Consider the following 21,440-nt stretch of genomic DNA (forward strand, 5'->3'; position numbering starts at 1 on the left):
CTGCCCTATTACAGGAGTAATAACATAGCGTCGGATCTGTTGGACCTCCTCCGGAGCCGACATCAAAGCCTCACAATCACCCAGGTGTTCAGAGAATGCCCCTGAGGTCATGCCTGAGCAGGCCTCTTAATTGTCATTAATGAGAGTGTGTCTTCTGTATGAGTGTCTACATTCAGTTTTACCTCACCTACACTTCACCCTACTAAATTCATATATTTGTCACAGCATGGGCCAGTGATGTTTCCGCCTCATCGTCACACATAGCAGGGGCAAATCAGAGAGCTGCCTGCAGGGCACACCCCCAATGCAAAATGTCTTATTGAATGACTGCTTTAAAGGCACTGGAATAATAAGGTCAAGGGTCAAAGTTGTGTTTTTTGATACAATATGCTTTGCTGTAATGAAATGTAGACATCTAGAGGGATAGGATGAAGAAATTCTCCATACAATAAGAAAATTACTTTTTTACTTTACTATAAATGGATGCAAATACGTGCGTACCTAAGGGGTAGTTTACAAATCTGTCATTACAGCTTAAAGTCAAAATGGGAGTCAGGTTTTTACAGGAAGGATGGCAATTACAAAAGTACAGTTCTGCAAAAGTAAATAAATGTTAAAGACTAAAGCATTTTCTTGGATAAACCATCAAACCTCATTCAAAACTGGAGGATAATAAAGAATCTAAAACTCTTCAGTTATAACTTTAATGTCAAAACATTAATACTAGTATTGTCAGTGAATGCATGCTGCAGCTCGAATGTATTCCTACAAAGCATAAACACAGCATGGCATTTTTCTCCACCTGATTATGCACTATACAGACTGTAATTTTCTTCAAGGCAAAAATCCTATCCTACAATAACACAAAAACTGCAGATACAGTATATGTAAAGCTTGTGGAGACTTATCCAAGAAGATGTAAAGTTGTAATTGCTGCCAAAGGGGCTTCTACTAAGTCTTGAATTATGGGTCAAAATACCTTTCTCAAGAGAGATTTCAGTTTTTGATTATTAATATATTTGAAATAAACATGTTTTATTATAGGTTATTAAGTGTAGACAGAAGTCAGCAATGGCAATTTAGCAATTAAAAATTTAACACACAACAAAGTGTTCAAAAGGTAAGTACTGTGCTAACATTTACAGCTCAGGTCATGATACTTTTCAATCCAAGGACCTCAGAGCGGCTTAGGTTTAGTCTTAGAACATTTGGTAGTCCAGCTCTCATTTGGTGTTAAAGACTCCACCTAAAGATATTGTTTCTTTCTATTATTTAACACAAAATATAATGATCAAATATAATGGGTCCCTAAACTGGCTAAAGTTGCCTGGTGTATATTCTTTGTTAACCAAAATATACAGGCCTACATAAGCCTAAAAACATGAATCAGACATTCTCTTCATGTTAGTGTTGCTTATCACTTTGGCTTTGCAGGTTTGATAAAACACAGATATCTTTCAGAAATCTTACTGGATGTTTATCTATCCCTGCAGATGTAATGTAAATGTTTGGCATGGATTAGCTGTGCTCATTTGGGGATGGTAGCTGAAACTGTGCTATTTCTGTAAGATGTGGGTTTTGCTTGATTTTACATTATGAACAGGACAAGAATCTAGAGTCTGTGTAACACACAGGAAGAATGATAGAGAGAAAGTACTGGAATAATGAGGTACAGTACTTTATATGTCCAGTGTGAACAAAAGGTTAATCATGGGGGGAATAAGGGGAAATCAAAATATACAGTAATGGAGGTTGCTGGGTGAAGTGAGAGCCTCGCTCTGCATTTCTTTCTTGGTGCAAGAATTCAAACCAGTTATCTTAAAAGTTGAGCACTATGTTTGTGCGTGTTACCTGTCAGGGTGCTCCTTGACCACCTGATAGACTTTGAGTAAGAAGGTGTCGTTGCGGAAGGAGTGACTCACACACTCCTTATAGAGGCGAAACTCTGCTGCGGTGACAGCCTCGCCCTCAGGGATCTGTGAGGGGTTGAACTTAAACTCCTTGTGGTGACGGCGCTGTGGAGAAAGATCCCTGTCGTACTCCACTGTGGGATGGAAACATACACAAACACAGTGTCACAACATTATCCACACAGAGAAAGAAATACAGATAATACAGAACAGGAAGTGAAAAAAAATAGTTATTACCAAGTTAAATACTGATAGTTTTCTTTTACTTCTCAGCATAAGCACTGTAGAAGAATTGCAGTTTAATTGGATTTGTACTTAAGATCGGTAGTCATCAACATCATCTGTTTTAACCTTTGTAATGTGTTTTTATTGACTTGTTTGATGCTCATAACACATTTCCTTCATTCGTTTCACAGACACTGTGCTTAGGTTGGCCACAGAAGCATTTAAAACAATCCTGTGTTTTATACTTAAGATCTAATAGGTTTAGTGGTTTCCAGTTTCCTTAAATAAAACCCTGTTGTCACCAGTCCAAAGTAAAAGCCCATCATTTCTTGTTGGTGGCAGCAAACATAAAGACATTCTTTGGCCACTTCTGGTGGCATGAAGTGACAAAAACCAAAAAATTCACTCCCACCTATGTTTTATGTGCAATATGAACCATAATGATAATGTGCTCTTTAGTGAATTGGTTCCTGTTTCAGCTAGAGGTTATTCTCCACAGCAAACGGTCTGTAGAGTCAGATTGTCAACTGAAAACACAGAACAGGAAGAGGGAAATGAATAAAGAGGGGTATGCTGGATGCAATTAGAAGGCTGTGTACAGAAATATACATGCAGACATAAACAATAAATGCTAAGCCACAAGTATGTGCTATATTCTGAAAATCACAAACTAGGTTCACTGACAAGAACTTTATTCTGCATGCTGAGCTGTTTATTTTCTGCATTCCTCTTCTTGTAGACTAAACTGGTTTCTTGTCACTAAGTGCAATCTTAGTTTGTGATTATCAAGACAGCCATTATACAGCATACAGTATTTGTATATTCTGCTCTTCTGTTACCAAACACAAAAAAGTAGTTAGAAAATTGCTTGAGCACCAAGAGCACACATCACCACATTCTTACTGTTTATATATATATTCTGATACGCTACACTACCACACAGAATCATCATCGCCTCTCTGGGTTCCACTCAGTGCACCAAGGTTCGGCAGGCTTTCACCACCTCAGACTGAAAATACAGACCACCCGGGAAAACAAGAGCTGGATGTACACTACCACCCCAGGTTTTCACCTGCAGACCAGGACCAAACACAGATGTCCAGCACTGTCCAACAGATGTCCTAGGTCTGTCCTCTACTGCTGCAGGTTTTCCAGTGTGCAGGATTTTAGTTATAAGATCAGACTAAAGTTTGGGGAAATACGTTTATTTGCCTTATTTTCAAGAGTTAGATCAGAAGATCGATACCATTTTTATGTCTATACACTAAATGTAATAATTCTAATTTTTTAGAGCACCTTTCTACAACATATGCTCTAGGTTACAATAAAAACATCATTTAAAGGAGAATAAATGCATACATTAATAGACAAAAAGATAACAAAAGATAACAGAAGAGCCAAATATAGAACTGCTGCCAGTAGGTTGTTACCTACAGACTACATAAAGACTAGAAACAGCTGCCCTAGCTCTTTCTGAAGCTAATCCACCAACCAACAACTCGAAAGCTCAATAATTAGCTACTGCTTTAAAAGTGAGGCCTAAGAAGAAAATTAGGAAGGAAAATAATTACAAGACAAAAATTCCGTCTCTCTTTATCACCGTTGTCTACACTCTTTAGCACACTGAATATACACAGCCTGTCGGGGGCCAGAACAAAGACACTTCCTGACTTGATAAATGACAGCAGGCTGTCTGCACATATCTAGGGTAGTCAAAAGAAGCAGGGAGACAGTATCGTAACAGACATTTAATTGTTTTTCAAGATTGATTTGATATACTTTTAAAGCCCAGACCTGAGGTAACATAAATTTAATGTTGTACTTGAGCCAGGCATGTTAAAATGTTTTGGTGATTTTATGATGTGTGGACCCACCCAACATGGACCAGTGACACAGTTTGTTCCCCAAGTCATGGCTGAAGAGAAAATTGTGTTGATGTGAAAACACTGGAACCAATCAGACTCCCAAAAGTGCCAGCCCCACCTTGTACCCACACCCAGGAAGGTCAAAGCTCCCCTTATCCCCAGAGATTACCAAGTTACATAAATGCTGAACATAAGTGACAAACCAAGGAAAGAAGGCAGGGAGGGGAAGACATGGCTTCACTGCAAATTGAAAAAGTTGCTGTGATTTAGTCAAAACAAATTATGAAAAATGGAGTGTTTTAATTTATGACTGAGCCAGTTCTGCCTCTTTGTACTTCAAACACTTTCCACTGAAGCAAGGGAAACCACCTATATAGAATGAAATGTTTTTCACATCAGCATCACTGTGACTTCTATCAGATGTGACAGTGGCCATTTCATCATCTAACTCTAGAAGCTGCCCACACACACAAATGTTGCAGTAACTGCGTGTGCTATCAGGCCTGGTCTTGTGTTGAAGGGTAGATAGATCAGCTAAGCTTGTGTGTCTGTGTGCGGAGGCCTTCAGCAGAGGTCATGGTACTCTAAATGACTTTACAACACTCCCTCCAACACCCCCGGGCTTATAGACCAACAGCTTGAAATTTTATATTCCCTATCTAGGAATCTACCGAGTTCTGGCACAGAAACATACTGAAGACAGCGAGAAGGTCAGGAAGAGTTTCACATATCGAATATTTAGAACATTTGCTGTTGAAGTTACAAAATAGAGTATCAGGCACCTGCACAGAAAAGCTGAAAATGTTAACCTCCACTATTTCTTATTTGGGATCTAGTCCTGTACAGATAAATGAAAGCGAAACCTAAACACTAACACTGTGTGATATCATGTGAATGCAGCTAGTACATAGCTCTGCCTTCTTTACATCCATATGTGTAGCAAGGACCATGCCTGTTACAAACACATACACAAGCTGGGAGTTCTCCAGTAAAGCTACAGTCTTCTAGTAACTGGCTCCAGTGAAGTAGCAAGAGCATGAACAGTCTGGTCCTAGAATTCAAGTTGTGTTGAAATGTTACAAAATGTTTGGTTGCTGAGCCAAACCTATGATGTCCTTATCTCAAAGGACTTCATGACTACAGATGTCAGGGTGACAGGTCTGCAGTCATTCAGTCCACTGATGGAGGCTTTCTTGGTGATATCACTTCTAAGGCGAGGAGGCCATTAAATTTGTCTAAAAACACCGTCCAACTTGTACTCATGGCCACAGTTTTCACTGAATGGTTAACACATTTGTACTCTTCCTGAGAGTATAACTACAGAACCAAATGTGAAAGTGAGTTGTTGACTTTTTTAGTTGGCTGACTACTTTATTTACAGGCTCAGGTGAACATTGCACACACTGCAACATCATAATATGGTACAGTCTTCATAAAGAATCAGGTGGGTTTGTCTTGTATTTATGGTGGCAAGAGTAATTACTAACATCTACACTCTAACTTTAGCTTAACACATCTTTAATGGTGTGTAAATTTGCATAGTACCTGCTGTTACATGCAACTTATTTAGATCCTGTAATCCATGTTAAGCTAAATTACTAACAAAACAGATTCACAGAAGATGCACAGTTTGCTGCTGAGTGACACGAGTGACAACCAACTGCTGCATTAACTCCTGTGTACACAGTATTAAACAGGTGGTCATAATGTTATGGTTGATTGGTGTAAGAAGCTGCTTCTCCATGTGTTTACATGACACACAGAACAAGTATAACCTCTGTGCTAATTTACTATGATGTGAGCTTCGAGACAGGAACACACAGCTGGGAAAATTGATTTAAACGTGGATGATTCAGAAAGGTATTCACTTATAGTGATTGTACAGATGGGAAAAGAGTGATTATATTAACGACTAATAGTGTCTGATGTGATGGAAAAGAGCAGGAAAACTGTATGTGTCACATGGCTGTGAATACACGTCTGCAGGTGTTATTTTATGGCATTGTTTTCTTACCACACTCCAATGGTTGGTCACCTTTTCATGAGAAAATAGAAGCATAAAAATGACTAAGTCAGTGTTCATTAAAACAGTCAAAAACTTTCCCTATCACTTCATTGAATGCACATGGAGGCAGCCAAGGTTAAACCTGACAATTGTCGGGAACTTCTCAGATGATTCACCTAAAGACTGTGACTGGTTTAATCTGATAAAAACTTAAAGAGAAAGAGAAAGAAAAGGAAGAGTGAGTAAGGAGAGGAAGGGGGTTTTGAGAAAGCACTGAAAATAAAAATAAAGAGAAACATGAATTGAAAAAGATGACAAAAGAGAGAAAATGGATTAGAATTTTTATTGAGGAATGGCACAGTTCACACATTTCTGGTTTCTGCATAAATTAGTCATGAAATGTGATCTAATTTTTACCAAAATCACAAATATCAACAAACATAATATTTCTAAGCTGATAAAACACAGCCAATGGAAGTGTGGTTTATTAATTTGACTTACAAAAACACTCAAACCGTGTCAGTGTGCTATTCACAAGCAGCATCAGCTGATGTGAGCCATGCCTCACAAAAAAGCAAATCTCAGAAGACCTACAATCTGGAGTTTGCATCTAGCTGGAAAGGCTTACAGAGTCAGCCCAAAGACTTTAAAGGTCAAGGTCAAAGTGTTTACTTGTCATATGCACAGTTAGGAAACATGTTTCCCTCTACAATGAAATTCTTACTTTGCCGTCCACATGAATGCCACAAAATACAAGTTAAATATAAAGTAGATTAGCAATAACACATCTAAATAGGCAGTAAAATCACAAATCTAAGGCACTTTAAAGCAGCAAGTGAAGGAAGCAAATAAAAATACAACAAGAACACAATATAATGTAGGGAGAATATATGCTACGTGGGAGCCGTGGAGTGTAAATACTCAGTAGTGAGTGTGCAATTATGCATGTAAACAGTACAGATGGAATTACATGAGGTAGATCCTGAGTTTAGCTATTCATCAGTCCACAGTTAGACATACTGTCTATAAATAGAGACAATTTGGTGCTGTGGTTACTCTCTATAGAAGTGGGAGCATCATGGTTTGGGGCTGCCTCTGGACCTGGACCACTGCCATTGTGGAGGGGAAATGACTTTATGAATGAAGCAAAATGAAGTTTATCCAGGTATCCTACAGGATAATGTCAGGGTGGCTGTCAGCCAGCTGAAGCTCAGAACAAGCTGGATGATGCAGCAGGACCATGACCCTAAACATCGAAGTAAATCTACTGCAGATTAGCTTCGGAGACACAAAATCTGCCTTTTGGAGTGGCCCAGTCAGGGCCCAGACCTCAACCCAACAGAGATGCTGTGGAATGACCTTGAGAGCCGTTACACCAAATGTCCTAAGGCTGAGCTGAAGCAGTTCAGTGAGGAAGAATGGTCCAAACTTCCTCCTGAATGTTGCACAGGTCTAATCCACGGCTACAGGAAGCGCTTACTTGAGGTTATTGCTGTCAAAGGTGGTTCAACCAGTTATTAAAACACTTGCCATTACTTTTTACAACATTGCTTTGTATGTTTAATGGGTGTGTTCAATAGAGACAAGAAAGATCAGGACTGTTTGTGTTTTATCAGCTTAGAAATATTGTTTGTTGATATTTGTGACTTTGGTGAAGATCAGATCACATTTCATGACCAATCTATGCAGAAAACCATGAAACTCCAAACAGTGCCGTTACTTTGTCTTGCAATTGTAAGTAAACAGCAATAAAGCAAGAAAACATAAATTGCCTGTCCTATAAAAAAGTTAAAGTAACACAGGAAAAATGTCTAACAGAGAGAGAAGTGGGCAAGATGATAAGACCAGATGAAGAAGGCCAAAGTCAGGTATCAAAGAGAGGAAGCGATGAAGAGACCAAGGGGACAAAAAGTGAGGGAGAACGAGGAAAAGACAGTCTGGGATGCACTGAGAGGAAGAAGAGGAGAGATAGACAGTGACAGAAAGAGAAAGTAAGATGGATGATTTGCAGATTCCTTTGGACACTTTCACAGGAGCTGTTCACTTATTTCCACCTGCGCAACATCTGGCTCGACTGCCCTGTCCCTGCTGGTGTAGGTATTACAGCAACCCACACACACACATACACACACACACAGATCTTGGGAATCGCTGGCTTTCACATGTGCATCCATATGGTTCTTATATTCACAGTCTGCACATGCTGAGTGGTTATTAGTATACTGTATATGTCAAATATCACAATTTAAAGTCTGCTTTAGTCTTGTTTTGTGACTTGAAATTTAGCACTCAAATTTTAAAAATGTAGAACACTACAAACACAAACATGTCAGTATTTGACATAAAAATGGCAAAATAATATATATATACTACAAGTGCAGTCATGCAAGGCGCTGAAACAAAAAACGACGAGTGAGTGAAACAGCTTGAAGGCCATCTCGTGCTGGAAGAGGCAGACTGGATAAGTGGACAATACAGAAGAAGAGACAAAACCAAATCGGACAATCAATGATAACACAAACCTCTAAAGAAAAAATAAAGCAGAGGACAGTTAATAATCATTGAAGGTTTGGAAGGACTCAACAGCAAACTCTGGAGGCTTTAAAAAAAAAAAAAAAAGCAGAGCAGACTGGAAGCTGTAAGAAGAAGGAATAAATGATACATAAAGAAAAATGAGCAAACTTCTTTTAAGTTTGTTGTTTTCAAGACAAAACCAGAAACCTGAGGTATGTCTTATTTTTGTTATCAAACAATTTCTTTAATTGTAGCATGCTATTGTAGCAGTAACACAAGTAGTGAAGAGTCATAAAATCAATGAACTGATCATGGTGAATTTATTTAAAATTTGCCAACATTAGCAGCGACTGGTCATACTGTAGCACATCAAGTGACGGCATGTCTACACAGGAGGTGTTTCCAGTGTGTCCTTCAGATGTCCGCTTCACACATGGATTAGTATAATTAATCCAGCTGTCTACACAGGCCAAATACTGGCATAGGTTTTACTTATTCAGTTTGGATGGTCGGCAAACAACAGGAAGATTCCTGATGGTTCCAGACTCCTTTCATTTCACAGCTATTGAAGCCACTGCGCTCCTGGGAACACTTGAAGCTTTTAGAAATGGTTTTATACTCTTGTCCTGATCTAGGCCTCCCCACAGTTTTATCACAGAGGTCTACAGAGACTTCTTTGGACTTCCGGCCTTGGTTTTTGCTCTGACATGTAGTATGAATTGTGGACTTTTATACACAGGTGTTTTTGTGACTAAGTCAAGTTAATTCAATTTGCTACATGTAGACTCCATTCCAGTTCTAGACACATCTTAAGAAAGGTTAGAACAAACAAAAAACACAGAGAAGTAAAGCAAAGGGTTTGAATACTTTTTTCCTTCACAGTGCATGTTGGATTATGCCAACATCTTTAAAATTCTGACTTTCCACTCCTATATCTGGCATGGCTACTACAATTGTAAAGTCAGGTAAAGATCACAGCTAAGCTTATTAAAAACTAACATTATGAGTCGAGGTGAACTTCAGTCTTCTTCATGAAAGTCAGATATGCCAACATCTATAACCTCCACACTCTCCATACTTAAATTTTTCAGGAATACACTCCTTCCTGTGTTGGTACTAAACATTTGCCTTGGATGTAAATCATGAGGTGCAGAATGATCCAACATGGATATTAAGAGAAATGCTGTAAGGGGAAATTACTGTAGGTGTTATTGCCTCCTCATAGATTAAATAACTGGGACTCAGAATTTAGGAAGCTTCTCGGGTGAGAGGTGAAACATCTTGCAACATCAAGCAAGTCCAGTTGCCACTTGTAGCACTTTTGGATATACCATGATCTGGATGAATGAGGGTCTCCACAGACAAAGATCTAATATGGATGTAATTTCCTCTTCTGGCCAATATTCAATCACCACTCACCATGCTCTCATCAATCTTTGCTTCTTCCAGCTATATGTCTTCATGAACAAACACAACCCATCCTGGGTCTCCTCCGCCTCTTCCTCTTCATCTTCATCTGACCATGAAAGAGTGGATGATGACAACTGAGGAAGGTTAATGTTCTGGTTTACTGTCCTCGCAACACCCAGTGATTTTTTTTTGATTCAATCAAGACGTCCATATGCTCTCAATAATTAATCTTTGTGAGGGGTTTATGCATAAACCATGCCAAAATTGGATCCCAAAGACCCTCGTAAAAATCTGTGCTTTCTAATTAAGTCTGTAATTTACTGTTTTCCTCTGACCTATAATGAATTATAGTGAACAGAGCGGTGAAAGGGAGAGAAAATGAATATGAGGAAAGGAAAGAGAATAAAAAACATTTTCACAAACACCCCGCAATTAAATTTGTGCACACCAAAAACCTGTCAACAGTGTTAAAGGCTGAAGGCAAAACCAATAACAAATGGTCTGGATGTCCCAAGCATGAGAAGAATCCATCTGTGTTTATGTAATTACAGCCCATAATCTGTCTGGTTTTTCTCTCAGACTTGATCGTTTCTGAGTATAGGTCAGAAATGTCCATGTATTCTGTTTATCATTAATTCCTCTGAAGTCCCACCTAATTAAAGGTCTGGCCTGTCAGACTGACTTTCTTGGGAAACTTTTAAAGTTGATAAAATCGCAACTCTTTGACAACCACCGTGTTTTATTAAAAAAGAGAGACATCTGACTAAGTGAAAATCTTTATCCTGTAAACTGAAGAGGCTGAAACATCACTGTATCAAAACAGGGTGGAAAGATAAAATGTGGAGACAGCTGTTTTGCAAAGCAAATGAACACTGGCAGTTTACAGCACACACACACACACACACACACACACACACACACACACACTGCAGTGGTGTGAACATCCTGGGGTGTTGCCACTATGCTTGGCTGCCACAACCAGAGCTGTTAAACACCTTGAGTGTTAGGCTCTTTGTAGTCAGGCAGCTGGCAGGACAGCTCCTGGGGCTGCAATATGGACGAAAGAGCTGAGAGTCCACTGGGAGCCATCATTAGAGTTAAGCAAGGATCTACATATGTGTGTGTGTGTGTGTCTTTGGAGACGCATCCTGTGCTCTGATCTTCTCCTCTGACCCAGCATCAAAGCCGACACACTGAGCTCCACAGAACCAGCCAAAAGCCAGTGGAAAGGCAGAGTTTGTCCAATGCATGTAGCCACATAAACACACACACCTATAGACGTTTCATACAAATGTAAATCAATGTCAAGAATTAGCACACACCATCATTACAGGATCCCTCACACATAAGAAAAGGAGCACAGAGGGGCTTACGGGCCTTGGACACATACAGCAACTGCTACTATACTATTCTGTGAATGAGACGAGACCCCCACTGAGCTCACCAGGTTCGAAAAGCGATTAGCCACACTACAGGGCAAAGCAGATAAGAAAGGCTTAAATGACACAATGTGAGCAACAGCCAGGTGATAGCCAATCACAATCATACAAATTCTATCAAAAAGCAAAGCACAGTGTTTACTACTCCACTCTGTGCAGGAACTTTAACTTTTGTCATGGGAGGGCAGGTACTGCCAACTACTTTATATCTGCATGTGTAACACACTGTTACATCAACACTCCCCCACACTTTGTGATACACAACACAGCTCCAGAGATGTGTGGTGTAAGAGAACTCACAGCCAGGCACGAGCATCAGTCCATAACGAGCATGTGAGGCAGCGAGACCAGCCCATCTGCAAAGTGTCAAGCCCCATTAGCAAACAGAGAACAGCAGCCGACTGCTTTACTCTGTGTCCAGCAGAAATCAGTAATGTGATTTCAGCTTATTACTGTTGTGTTCCCAACCAGCAGCTGTGAACAGCCAAGAAATGTGTTTGCAAAGTTAGTAAAAAATCAGCTAAACAATCTGCAAAAAAATGTTGATACCTCTCTGTTTTACTACAATAACAATGATTTAACCAGACACTTCACAAAAGCTTTTATGTTGGCTGCTTCAAACAGAAGGTGAGGAGTGTCTTTTCTGGAAAAATTCCTTTCATGCTTAGGAAGTGATGCGATTTTTGTTTCAGCAGGTTTGTTTGGATAAAAGTTTGATGACCTTGGGAGTTAGCATGAGCCGTGACTATGAAAGTGCACCACACACTTGCAATAAACACATCTTCAGCATCATCAGAGCAGGTGATCCTTCATATTTTTCATTGTGGCGAAATGACCATTTGTCAACATGTCAACGGACGCTTTTCAGTTAACAATTTACACATTCTCCAGGTTTTCAACTCTGAACATGCAAAAGCAGGTTTAGCACGATAGACAGATTTAATATTTAAAAAAAATCATTTGTTGAGTACAAGAGCCTGAAAATTCTGACTGCATTTCACAAACAGACACACTCATTCTTCAACTGCCTGGATTTCCAGCCTGCTCTTCTCCCTTTACCTCCCACAGGTTATAATGCATAATGACCTCACTGGACAGGCATCCCCAGGAACAAAGGGCCCATTTGAACCAAAAAAAATTGTATTTTTCTCCAACCATCAGCTTCCATATAATCCTTGGAAAAACATTTCCCATCCAAAACCATGACACGTAATGTCAGGCATACTGTCCCAGGACACACAAACACATACTGTACACATCCACAGAGGCAGAGTATTTTATTTTTCGTCCCACCATCATGAGCTCCATCACCACTGTACTGCATTCCATAAAATATGATATAATGAGGTATGGATACACATCTATCTTTTGTCATTTTGAGACTTTCAGCTAGTGCACTGGTTTGTGTGTGTGTCTAACTCTGAGGGCAAGAGGATAATTTGCTGTAATTGCACTTCTGCTGGGGCGTTGCTAACAGATAAATGTCCAAAGTATGGCTGTTGGACTGTGTAGTATCAGTCTTTTCCATCTATGGCCTGACAGCAGAATGGAAGCAATCATCAGCTCTCTACTGAGTCTCCAGTTGGTCTCTAAGAAGGTGGATATGTCATACCTGTGTGTTATTAGGAGATTTAATCTTTTTGAGGATTAAAGGATTCAGTATGGACCAGCTAATATGTGAATATTTTTGTTCTTTCTGGTTTCCACTACAGTGATGTACTAGACCACAGTATAAGGTCATGTGACATAAGGATAAGTACAGTAACATAAAGGCAAGGTAACATGACAAGACAAGAAAGGTACAAAAATTTGTATGAGGTTTTGAGCCAGGCTCAAAGCTATTACTATTTTCATCTGTAGCACTGGTATTATGCCATTTTAATACATTGCGACATATTTTCAGGTGACAAACCACTGAGATAAGAATATGTGGCCAGTCTATTGAAGTGATGCCAATTCAGAATTTGTTCTGACATTTTCAGAGATGTGAATGCTTATTACCTGACCAAGCTAGCTCTGTTAGTAGGCAGCTACATCTCATTCTGTACATACTGTGGATCTGCACACACTGCAATGTTGTTATTGCACTTCTGGTTAGATGCTAAACTGTATTTTGTTGCTTTGTACTTTTACATGGGTAATAATTGAATAGTTGAATCTAATCTAATCTAATCTCATTCAGAGTTCAGTAGTCTGTTGGCGAGGACACCAGTGTTCCAGATGCACATTATAGTTGTGTTTCCACTATCTGAACCTAACAAGCACTCTCTGAGTGGCACTGGTGAAACGTCAAGGGGTGCAAGCGGTGCAGCTGTACTTGGGCCCACACTATCTGGGGACCCTGATGGGCTCTCAGGACTAAATCAGGACTGTAAATCAACAATGCACAGCAATGCTAAGTCAGCTGAGGGACAAATTACATGATACCATTAAGGTTATCTTTATTTTACTTCCTCATAGTTTATAGGTGCATTTGTGCCACCCATGGAGAATGCAAAGCTACCTAAATCAAACACACCCTCCAGACATTCACTAGTGTAGAACTTCAGCTTCAGAAAAAAGCTTAGTGAGTTTATTCAACATGCCACAGTCATAAAAAGCTGTGATGAGTCGGTCTCATTTACATTTACACCTCATGAATTTGTTCTGTTTTGATTAGCCATGCTGCTAACATCAATTTCTACCATCAGTATGTCTGCATGGAAAGATAAAAAAAAAAAAAGTTTAATATCTGATAACTAACAAAAATTCATGGCATGTCGTTATGGTGGTTTTTTAACTGTGTGTAGTGTGTGTAAACAAAGATTAAAATTGATTTGGACTAGATCTAGGTTGAGTTTAGGCTCACATCCATCCATCTTTATCTGCTTCATCAGAGACCAGGTCGCGGGGGCAGTACCCCGAGCAGAGCCTCCCAGACTTCCCTCTCCCCACACACCTCCTCTAGCTCCTCAGGCGTTCCCAGGCCAGCCGGGAGACATAGCCTCTCCAAAGTGTCCTGGGTCGGCCTTCTCCCAGAGGGACATGTCCAGAATACCTCGCCAGGGAGGCGTCCAGGGGGCATCCTAAACACAGGTCCAAGCCACCTCAACTGGTTCCGCTCAACGTGGAGGAGCAGCGGCTGTACTCTGAGCTCCTCATGGGTGACTGAGCTTCGCACCCTATCCCTAAGGGTGTGCCCAGCCACTCTCCGGAGGAAACTCATTTCTGCCGTGATGTCATTCTTTCGATCATGATCCAAAGTTCATGGCCATAGGTGAGGGTAGGAATGTAGTTTAGGCTCACAATTACACATAAATGTGTCCTGCAGGACTCTTGAATACTAACCCTTGAGTCACAACTATGGTATTGGTTTAGTGCTTTCATTTGTAAAACTTGTCAAAATATCATGCTGCAATTTCAGCTTGCATTTTTCAAATTTGATGAGACCCTAGTTTGGAGATAAGGATGTCGAGTCAAATGTGTGTGTAACAATGGAGCCTTGTGTGTGCATGCACCCATTCGACCTTTACACCCACGTCTGTAATCAATCTTTATACAGAATGTGTGTCTGTCTGAATGAGAACAGCATTCAATGACATTATTGGCCAGCTGTGATTTCCCATAAAGGTCCTGTAAAAATAATTGTTTGCTGCATTGGACACCAATTCAAGCCAATCAGCTGTCAACAAAAGATGGTGAAACATCTTAATAATATTTAAAAGAACTTTTGATGAAATCAGGCCAGAAAGGAGCTAGAAAAATGAAAGAAATTCTGTTTTTCACTTTATGGCATGCTAATAAAAATGCAATTCTGCAGCAGAGCAGCTGTCACAACAGCCTCTGGTCAGACTAATGTTGGCCCACATTTCACTTCAACTCCGGTCAGCAGTCGTCACACAAGATTTGGTCCTGTGGACACCAAAGAGCCAGAGAACTTCTTAAATCCTCAGGGGTTGAAAGAGCAGTACTCACAAATTCAAATTAAGTTACTGCAATTAGTTATTTTACTCTTTATAGCCCTTCAGTATCAACAAAAAAATAAGGATTTGGCCTTGTCATTTTTGTTGCAGCATGGTAGGTGCTCTTAATTCCAAAAAAATAGAAAACTAAATGGACTGCTTGTCGGGTCTCTGAATAAAATCATAGGATTTCTGCTAAGGTTTGGTGTGGGAGTCTATTTTGTTCTTTCTCCAACACCTTGTTTTCTCTGGAGGCTGACTTGACAAAAAACCTACTGACTGTTTCACTTTGACATGAACAAGAAAATAAATACAATGAAACACAAAACTCATAAACAAAAAGTGACTTCAGACTTAACTGTCTAATGCAACTGAGAACAACAATCCTAAACCAGAATCGATAATCGACAATTCACCGCACACTAAAAGACACATTGTTTACAGTTGGTCACACTGTCAGGATTTGCTGTCCTTTAGTTGTCATATAATAAGGGGGACACACATTGAGGAGGCAAGCAGAGGAGGGTTTGTTTCAGCCATTAAAGAGGTGCAGAAAATCCATTTGTGTTTTATGAAAATAAAGCAATTTTTGGCTGCTGCTCATTTATAAAATGAAACTCTAAGATAACAAATGGATACATTAGAGCTTTCAAAGATACAATAGTCGGTATTTATTGGGGAATTCGGTGACCACTGCAAATAGGGTTCGTAAAAAAAAAACAAAAAAAACTAACTGATCTTGTGCCTTCTTCCTGCAAGATTCTCCATCCTTGATATTTGGCTCCACTTTCTCCGTGATTTATATGACCAATGATGACTACTAACTGCTTTCCTCATGACCACAGAGCCTCTCAGAAACCGCTCCCTCAGTGGCTTCACAGATTGGCCACCGTTCAGAGGCAAGTGAATATTCCATAAACAGAAATGTTTCCGTTTTAAGAAAACGGAAACATTTCTATGGGTTAGAATTTTTACCCACATTTTATTTATCAGTCAATATCAATATCCATCAGGGATAATGATCATCATGAATCCTCCTCCTCTGGCCCGTCAGGCTTGTTGGGAAACCCTCTGAAGACTAGCTCCACACATGCCATTGTGTGTGGTACTCTTGTAGTCTGCTTATTCTTTGGTTCTCGGGTTGCTGCCTGTAAGAATGTGCCTTCTTTGTCTGTGTTTAAACACATTTTTGTCCATTTATGTGCCCATGTACTCCAGGATGTGCAGCAGTACAGGCAGTAAAGAGGGCTGCTATAGTGATCTGTTGTTAATGTCTGCTTTTGGGCAGCAGGTGTGCATGCACATGTATACATGTGTGTCTGGGCTTGAATGGTTTGCTCCCAGATTTAGAGGAGGAAACCAATGTCAGGGCCGGGAGATGGATCTCTCCTGAGGGATATGATAAATAAGGAAAAAATATCTTTGAAAAAGGGTAAACACAGCTGTTCCAAAGGAGAGGTCAAAATATTGGTGACTTCGAATTCCACTGGCGCAAGGTAAAAGGCAAGCTCACTTAGTGATGCTGTCTGGGGCTCTGTTTTCCCTCTCTCACTATGAACACCTATTTGTTTACTTTCTCTGCACATCTTGTATTTCTTTTCTTTCTCCCTTCCTCACCTCTGTGTGCTAGCCCTTCACTTTCTCTGTCATGAAGACAGTTGCGAATCTTTGTCTGTAGAAGTCCACAGTGACCACAAAACACACCGCCTAGAGGCAGAGCATATGATGCACTGATAAATCACCCTAGTCTGGCTTCAGCCTGCCCTCTGGGCTGACTCAGATGTAAGACCTACTGCTTGTTTTACAAGCCGGCGCAGCTCCAACAACAGCGATGGTAACCAGATACCTGGATATTCAAAAAGCAGGTGGGCCTTGAGGAAAATCAGAAGAAAAATAATCAGCATTTCTAATAATACATCTGTCCACAATGTCAACACAATATTGGGGAGATGAATGTTCAGAGACATTTGGCCTTTTTCATGTTATTTGAGTTTTCGCTGAAAGCAAGAAAGGCACATCCTAGGTGCCTTAGAACGTTATTTCAGCAGCAACTGAACACTGTTACTTCAGTCTACAATGTAATGCATTAAAGGGTGAAATCTGTGTGGAAATATCATTGATCATGTTTACTATTTTTAGTTTTAATGTAGTAATAGATTATATCCTATTTAGGGATTTTACATCTCTTTGTCCAGGTAGGTGGGTTTCTGAGCCAAGTCTTTCAAATGCATGCTCCTGAGGGAAGTAGGCAACAAAGCAAAACACCTGAGAGCTGAACGATATGACAAATTGTTTTTGTGCTTGAAACTGCACAGTTCACAAATGTAATGAGTGGGAAATGTACTATATTGAGAAGGAAACCTCCCGCCTTTAGCTCAAAATGCAAAACTAGCTATTTATTTCCAGCAGCCTAGTCACAGCCCAGAATTTCACATGATGTAAAGTACAGGGAGATGGTAGGTAGATAGGCACACCAGAAACACCTGCTATAGGATTAAAAAAGCTCGCCAACTTCTTTTTGGCGTGCATTTAAAGGTTCAATTGCTGACAGCCTTTATACTGTACTGCTGGGGCAGACTGATGGTTTTGGATGAAAAATGCTTATGTTTTTAACCTTTTAGAAAATGGATCAGGTTCCTGTATTGAAGCAGTTTGTTATGAGTGAAGTTTTGTCTGTTTACACTGCAGTTATCTAACATTTGCACTGACCTATCACATCTGGTATGTGTCTAGTGTCTACAGTATTTTCAGGAAACAGCTGGATTTTCATACATGCTGACATTAATAATATCCAGAATGAAGGACATTCTGTGTTCTTACAGGCGAACAAGCCTGGAAGTAGGAATTCCATATCTGACTACCTCTGGCTATCTGAATGCAGAAGCAGGAAGTAACAAAGTACAAATGCTTCCTTACTCTACTTAATTAGTTTTTCAGGTATCTGTACTCTACTTGAGTATTTATTTTTCTGACAACTTTTTACTTTTAACACAAATATCTGTACTTTTTATTCACAATGTCTTCAAATCACTGTCATCTCATTTAATTTTAATACATGCAGGGGAACTATTGATTATTTTTATTTAGCACTTGCAGCAAAATGTGCACATTACAGTCAGCTAGCTCCTTGCTCTTTCACGGAGATATCGCATATGTGCAGTTGAATTTTGCTTTAGTTCAGACACTGTAAAAGGTTTTGGTCATTTGAAGCAATATGTTTAACAAATATACTGGTCTTGTGTTTCATAATGAAGAAACATGTCACCCAGCATAGCAGTGTGCTTCACTGATGCGTTTTTAATCGTTTTTGAACAACAGGTCTATGGCTCAAGATGGATAAGCTTTTCCAGGAAGGAGACTGACAGGTGACTGGTTTTAGTCTGTCTGGGGAGTGTTGAAAATACCATAGAAAATGACCAGGCTCATTCTTTAATGCTTAATTAGACCTGAAATGTGTTCTCATTAGTTAATGTTAATTATTTTTAGCATAGTTTTTATTTTATTTGACATTCAGAGCCTGTACCTTTTTACTTTTATTCCAGTAAGGAGTTTGAATCAGCACTTCCATTTTAATCCATCTTTTTTTTTTCTACACAGGTATCTGTAACTTCTACTTGAGTAACGAATGTGTGTACTTTTGCCACCTCTGTCTGAATGAGTATCACTTCACATGACACAAGAACGAAACCTAACATTTACAGTGAAAACGTTTCATACAGAGATGCAATCACAACTCTTGGACCGAGAAACATCCATCACCTCTCCGCTACACAAGAAAAAAGATTGTCTATCCATCAGTTCATTTTGTATTTGGAGATAACATAACAGACAACAGGGAGAGAGGGAGACGTTTGTACAGTACAGTACTAATTTGTTTTATAAACAGGATAGAGATTCTGTGTTATTATGTTAATTACCTGAATGTCAGGATTACATTCCTTTCACATTGTACACAGTACTAGCTGTGCTTAGACAGCAGACTAAATATAACAAAAAAAATTGTGAGACATCCTGTTGGAAAAGGATTCATACTAGACGTTTACACTAGGTCAGATATGGCCTCCAGGAGACTGGCTGCTCAGAGGTGTGGAAAGTGTCCATACAGGAGGAAGGACTGGGCAGAGTTTCCCCTACACATCCTTAGCGATAAGATCCTTTTATCCAGAAAGCCTCCTGGCACTGGGAGTGGATACACTGTTATGCTGGGAGACAAACCCCTAGACTCTGGACATATTAGTGTACTGTTGTGATATGAAATCATTTTATTTCTGCCTCACAGAGTCTTCTTTTTATTACAACTCAGTGCTCTCTCCTCCTTGTACTACTTTATTCCATCACACCATTGTATTTTCTTTGACAGTGCCTCTGGTTAGAGGCCTCAACTCTCTGTCTTCAAATACCTTTTGCAAACAATAATGCATTAAATTAGAAAAGCTGAACAAATATCACTAAACTTTGAATTTGGGTTATTTGTAAGCAAATATTTTACATTTGCTCCAGGTTTTTCAGTAAAGAAAATATGTGATAAAAATACATTTGTTGGCAAAATCTTGGAATATTTTTAGAATATTAAAATTACACTCTGAGAAAAACAGCACATTTAGCTTTTCTCCTCTTCTTTTTCTCACCTCCCTCTTCCTCTCCTAATCCCTCCTGTCTCCAACCATTTTCCTGTCAGCATCATGTTTGGAAAGTCAGCCTGCAGGTCAGCCTAGGGCTCATAAATTTGTCAGTGGCACCATGGTTAAAAGGGAGGCTACTTGCTCAAGAGGGTCAGGGCCATTGGCGCCCACATGGGGCCTTTTTTCTCACTGCGGCCCTGTGCTTGTTGTTTCAGGCACGTCCTCTTTATAGAGATGAGTAAGCTGGGAACATGAGAGGCCCCGGGGATTGTAGCTTTCTCTGTGACACCAGTGATCAGTGGGGACTTCTTGTATAACAAGGTGGCAGTCCTTGTTGTCTGACAAGTATAAACAAATATGCTCTAGACAATGCACAAGCCAAGTCGCACATCTGTATTTGTGCACTTGTAAGAACTCTGCATGAGTGAATGATTACATTAAATCTCTGACCCTTGACCCTGACCTTAAAGGAAAACTCCTCCCTGACAAACAGATCACTCTTAAATAAACAGCTACCTGACATTTCATATTCTGTTGTGTTTTATACTTGTGTATTCTGCTAGCTGGCGAGAACAACTGGGCAAAGACTTATTTTCTGGGTAGATGCATTAGACTTTGATATTTTCTGACTGTTCTGTTAAAAATTCCAAAAATATCAGTGGACCAGTGTGTGGCCACAACATCTGGAATTTGACACCCGCCAAAAAAAAAAGAAAAAAAAAGCTTGCTCTCTTTTTCTCACCAACAATATAGACACCAGATGAAAAGCTAAGGACTCCCAAAACTGAAGGGAACACATATGTCTGTACCAAATTCAATGCCAATACAGTATATCCAAGGCATATAGATATGTCCAGACATTTTATTAAAATCATAATGTGTCAACTTCATGGTGGTGCAATAGGAAAAGTCATTGGATCACCAAGGCAGAACTCATCCTCCAGAACCCATGGATGTCTGTACAAAATGTCATGGCAACATATCCAGTAGTTGAGATATTTCAGCCTGGACAGACCAATCAACACACCACTAGCATGGCAAAGAAATAAAAAGGATTTCCATCATATTTCTATATGTCCTGACTTGGACAGATCCTCAAACTGCAGACACGTACACACAGAGACATTTAATGTACACATAATTGTTTAGATACAGCCCCAAGATCAAACATGCATGCACAAAGACCCGCTCCTTCCTCTGCTACTTCAAGGTCACAAAAGGCTTTAAATCGCTCTTTATATAATATGTCCCAGTTTTTCATCCCTTCAGCATCTTCATCATTTTTCTTTCCTTTCTTCCAACTTCTCTCTTCCTCTGCTTTGAAAAAAAAAAACAGCCTCTAACGTGGCTTCAGGGAACAATGTGTGAGGAGGAATGTCTATAATGGCATTTATGCCATTCCTGTCGACTGTGGTCATCTTCATTACTAAAACAAATCTCTCCAGCAGAGCAAGCACCAAGGGTCATTATGATAATAGATGGGATTTACTGAGCACACAAGGACACTTA

At 39.7% G+C, this 21,440-nt stretch overlaps 1 protein-coding gene across 2 annotated transcripts in view; it reads right to left on the reverse strand.

Moving 5' to 3' along the window:
• Positions 1-21,440, reverse strand: part of bmp6 (bone morphogenetic protein 6) — a 50,903-nt gene that overhangs the window by 22,892 nt on the left and 6,571 nt on the right. For both annotated transcript variants that reach the window (XM_020615327.1, XM_020615325.1), the window contains exon 2: positions 1,852-2,044. In XM_020615327.1, coding sequence (XP_020470983.1) covers positions 1,852-2,044 — 193 coding nt within the window. The remainder of the gene's footprint in view (positions 1-1,851; positions 2,045-21,440) is intronic.

Source organism: Monopterus albus, unplaced genomic scaffold (genome assembly GCF_001952655.1).
Source record: "Monopterus albus unplaced genomic scaffold, M_albus_1.0 scaffold162.1, whole genome shotgun sequence".
NCBI classification, from domain to species: Eukaryota; Metazoa; Chordata; class Actinopteri; order Synbranchiformes; family Synbranchidae; genus Monopterus; species Monopterus albus.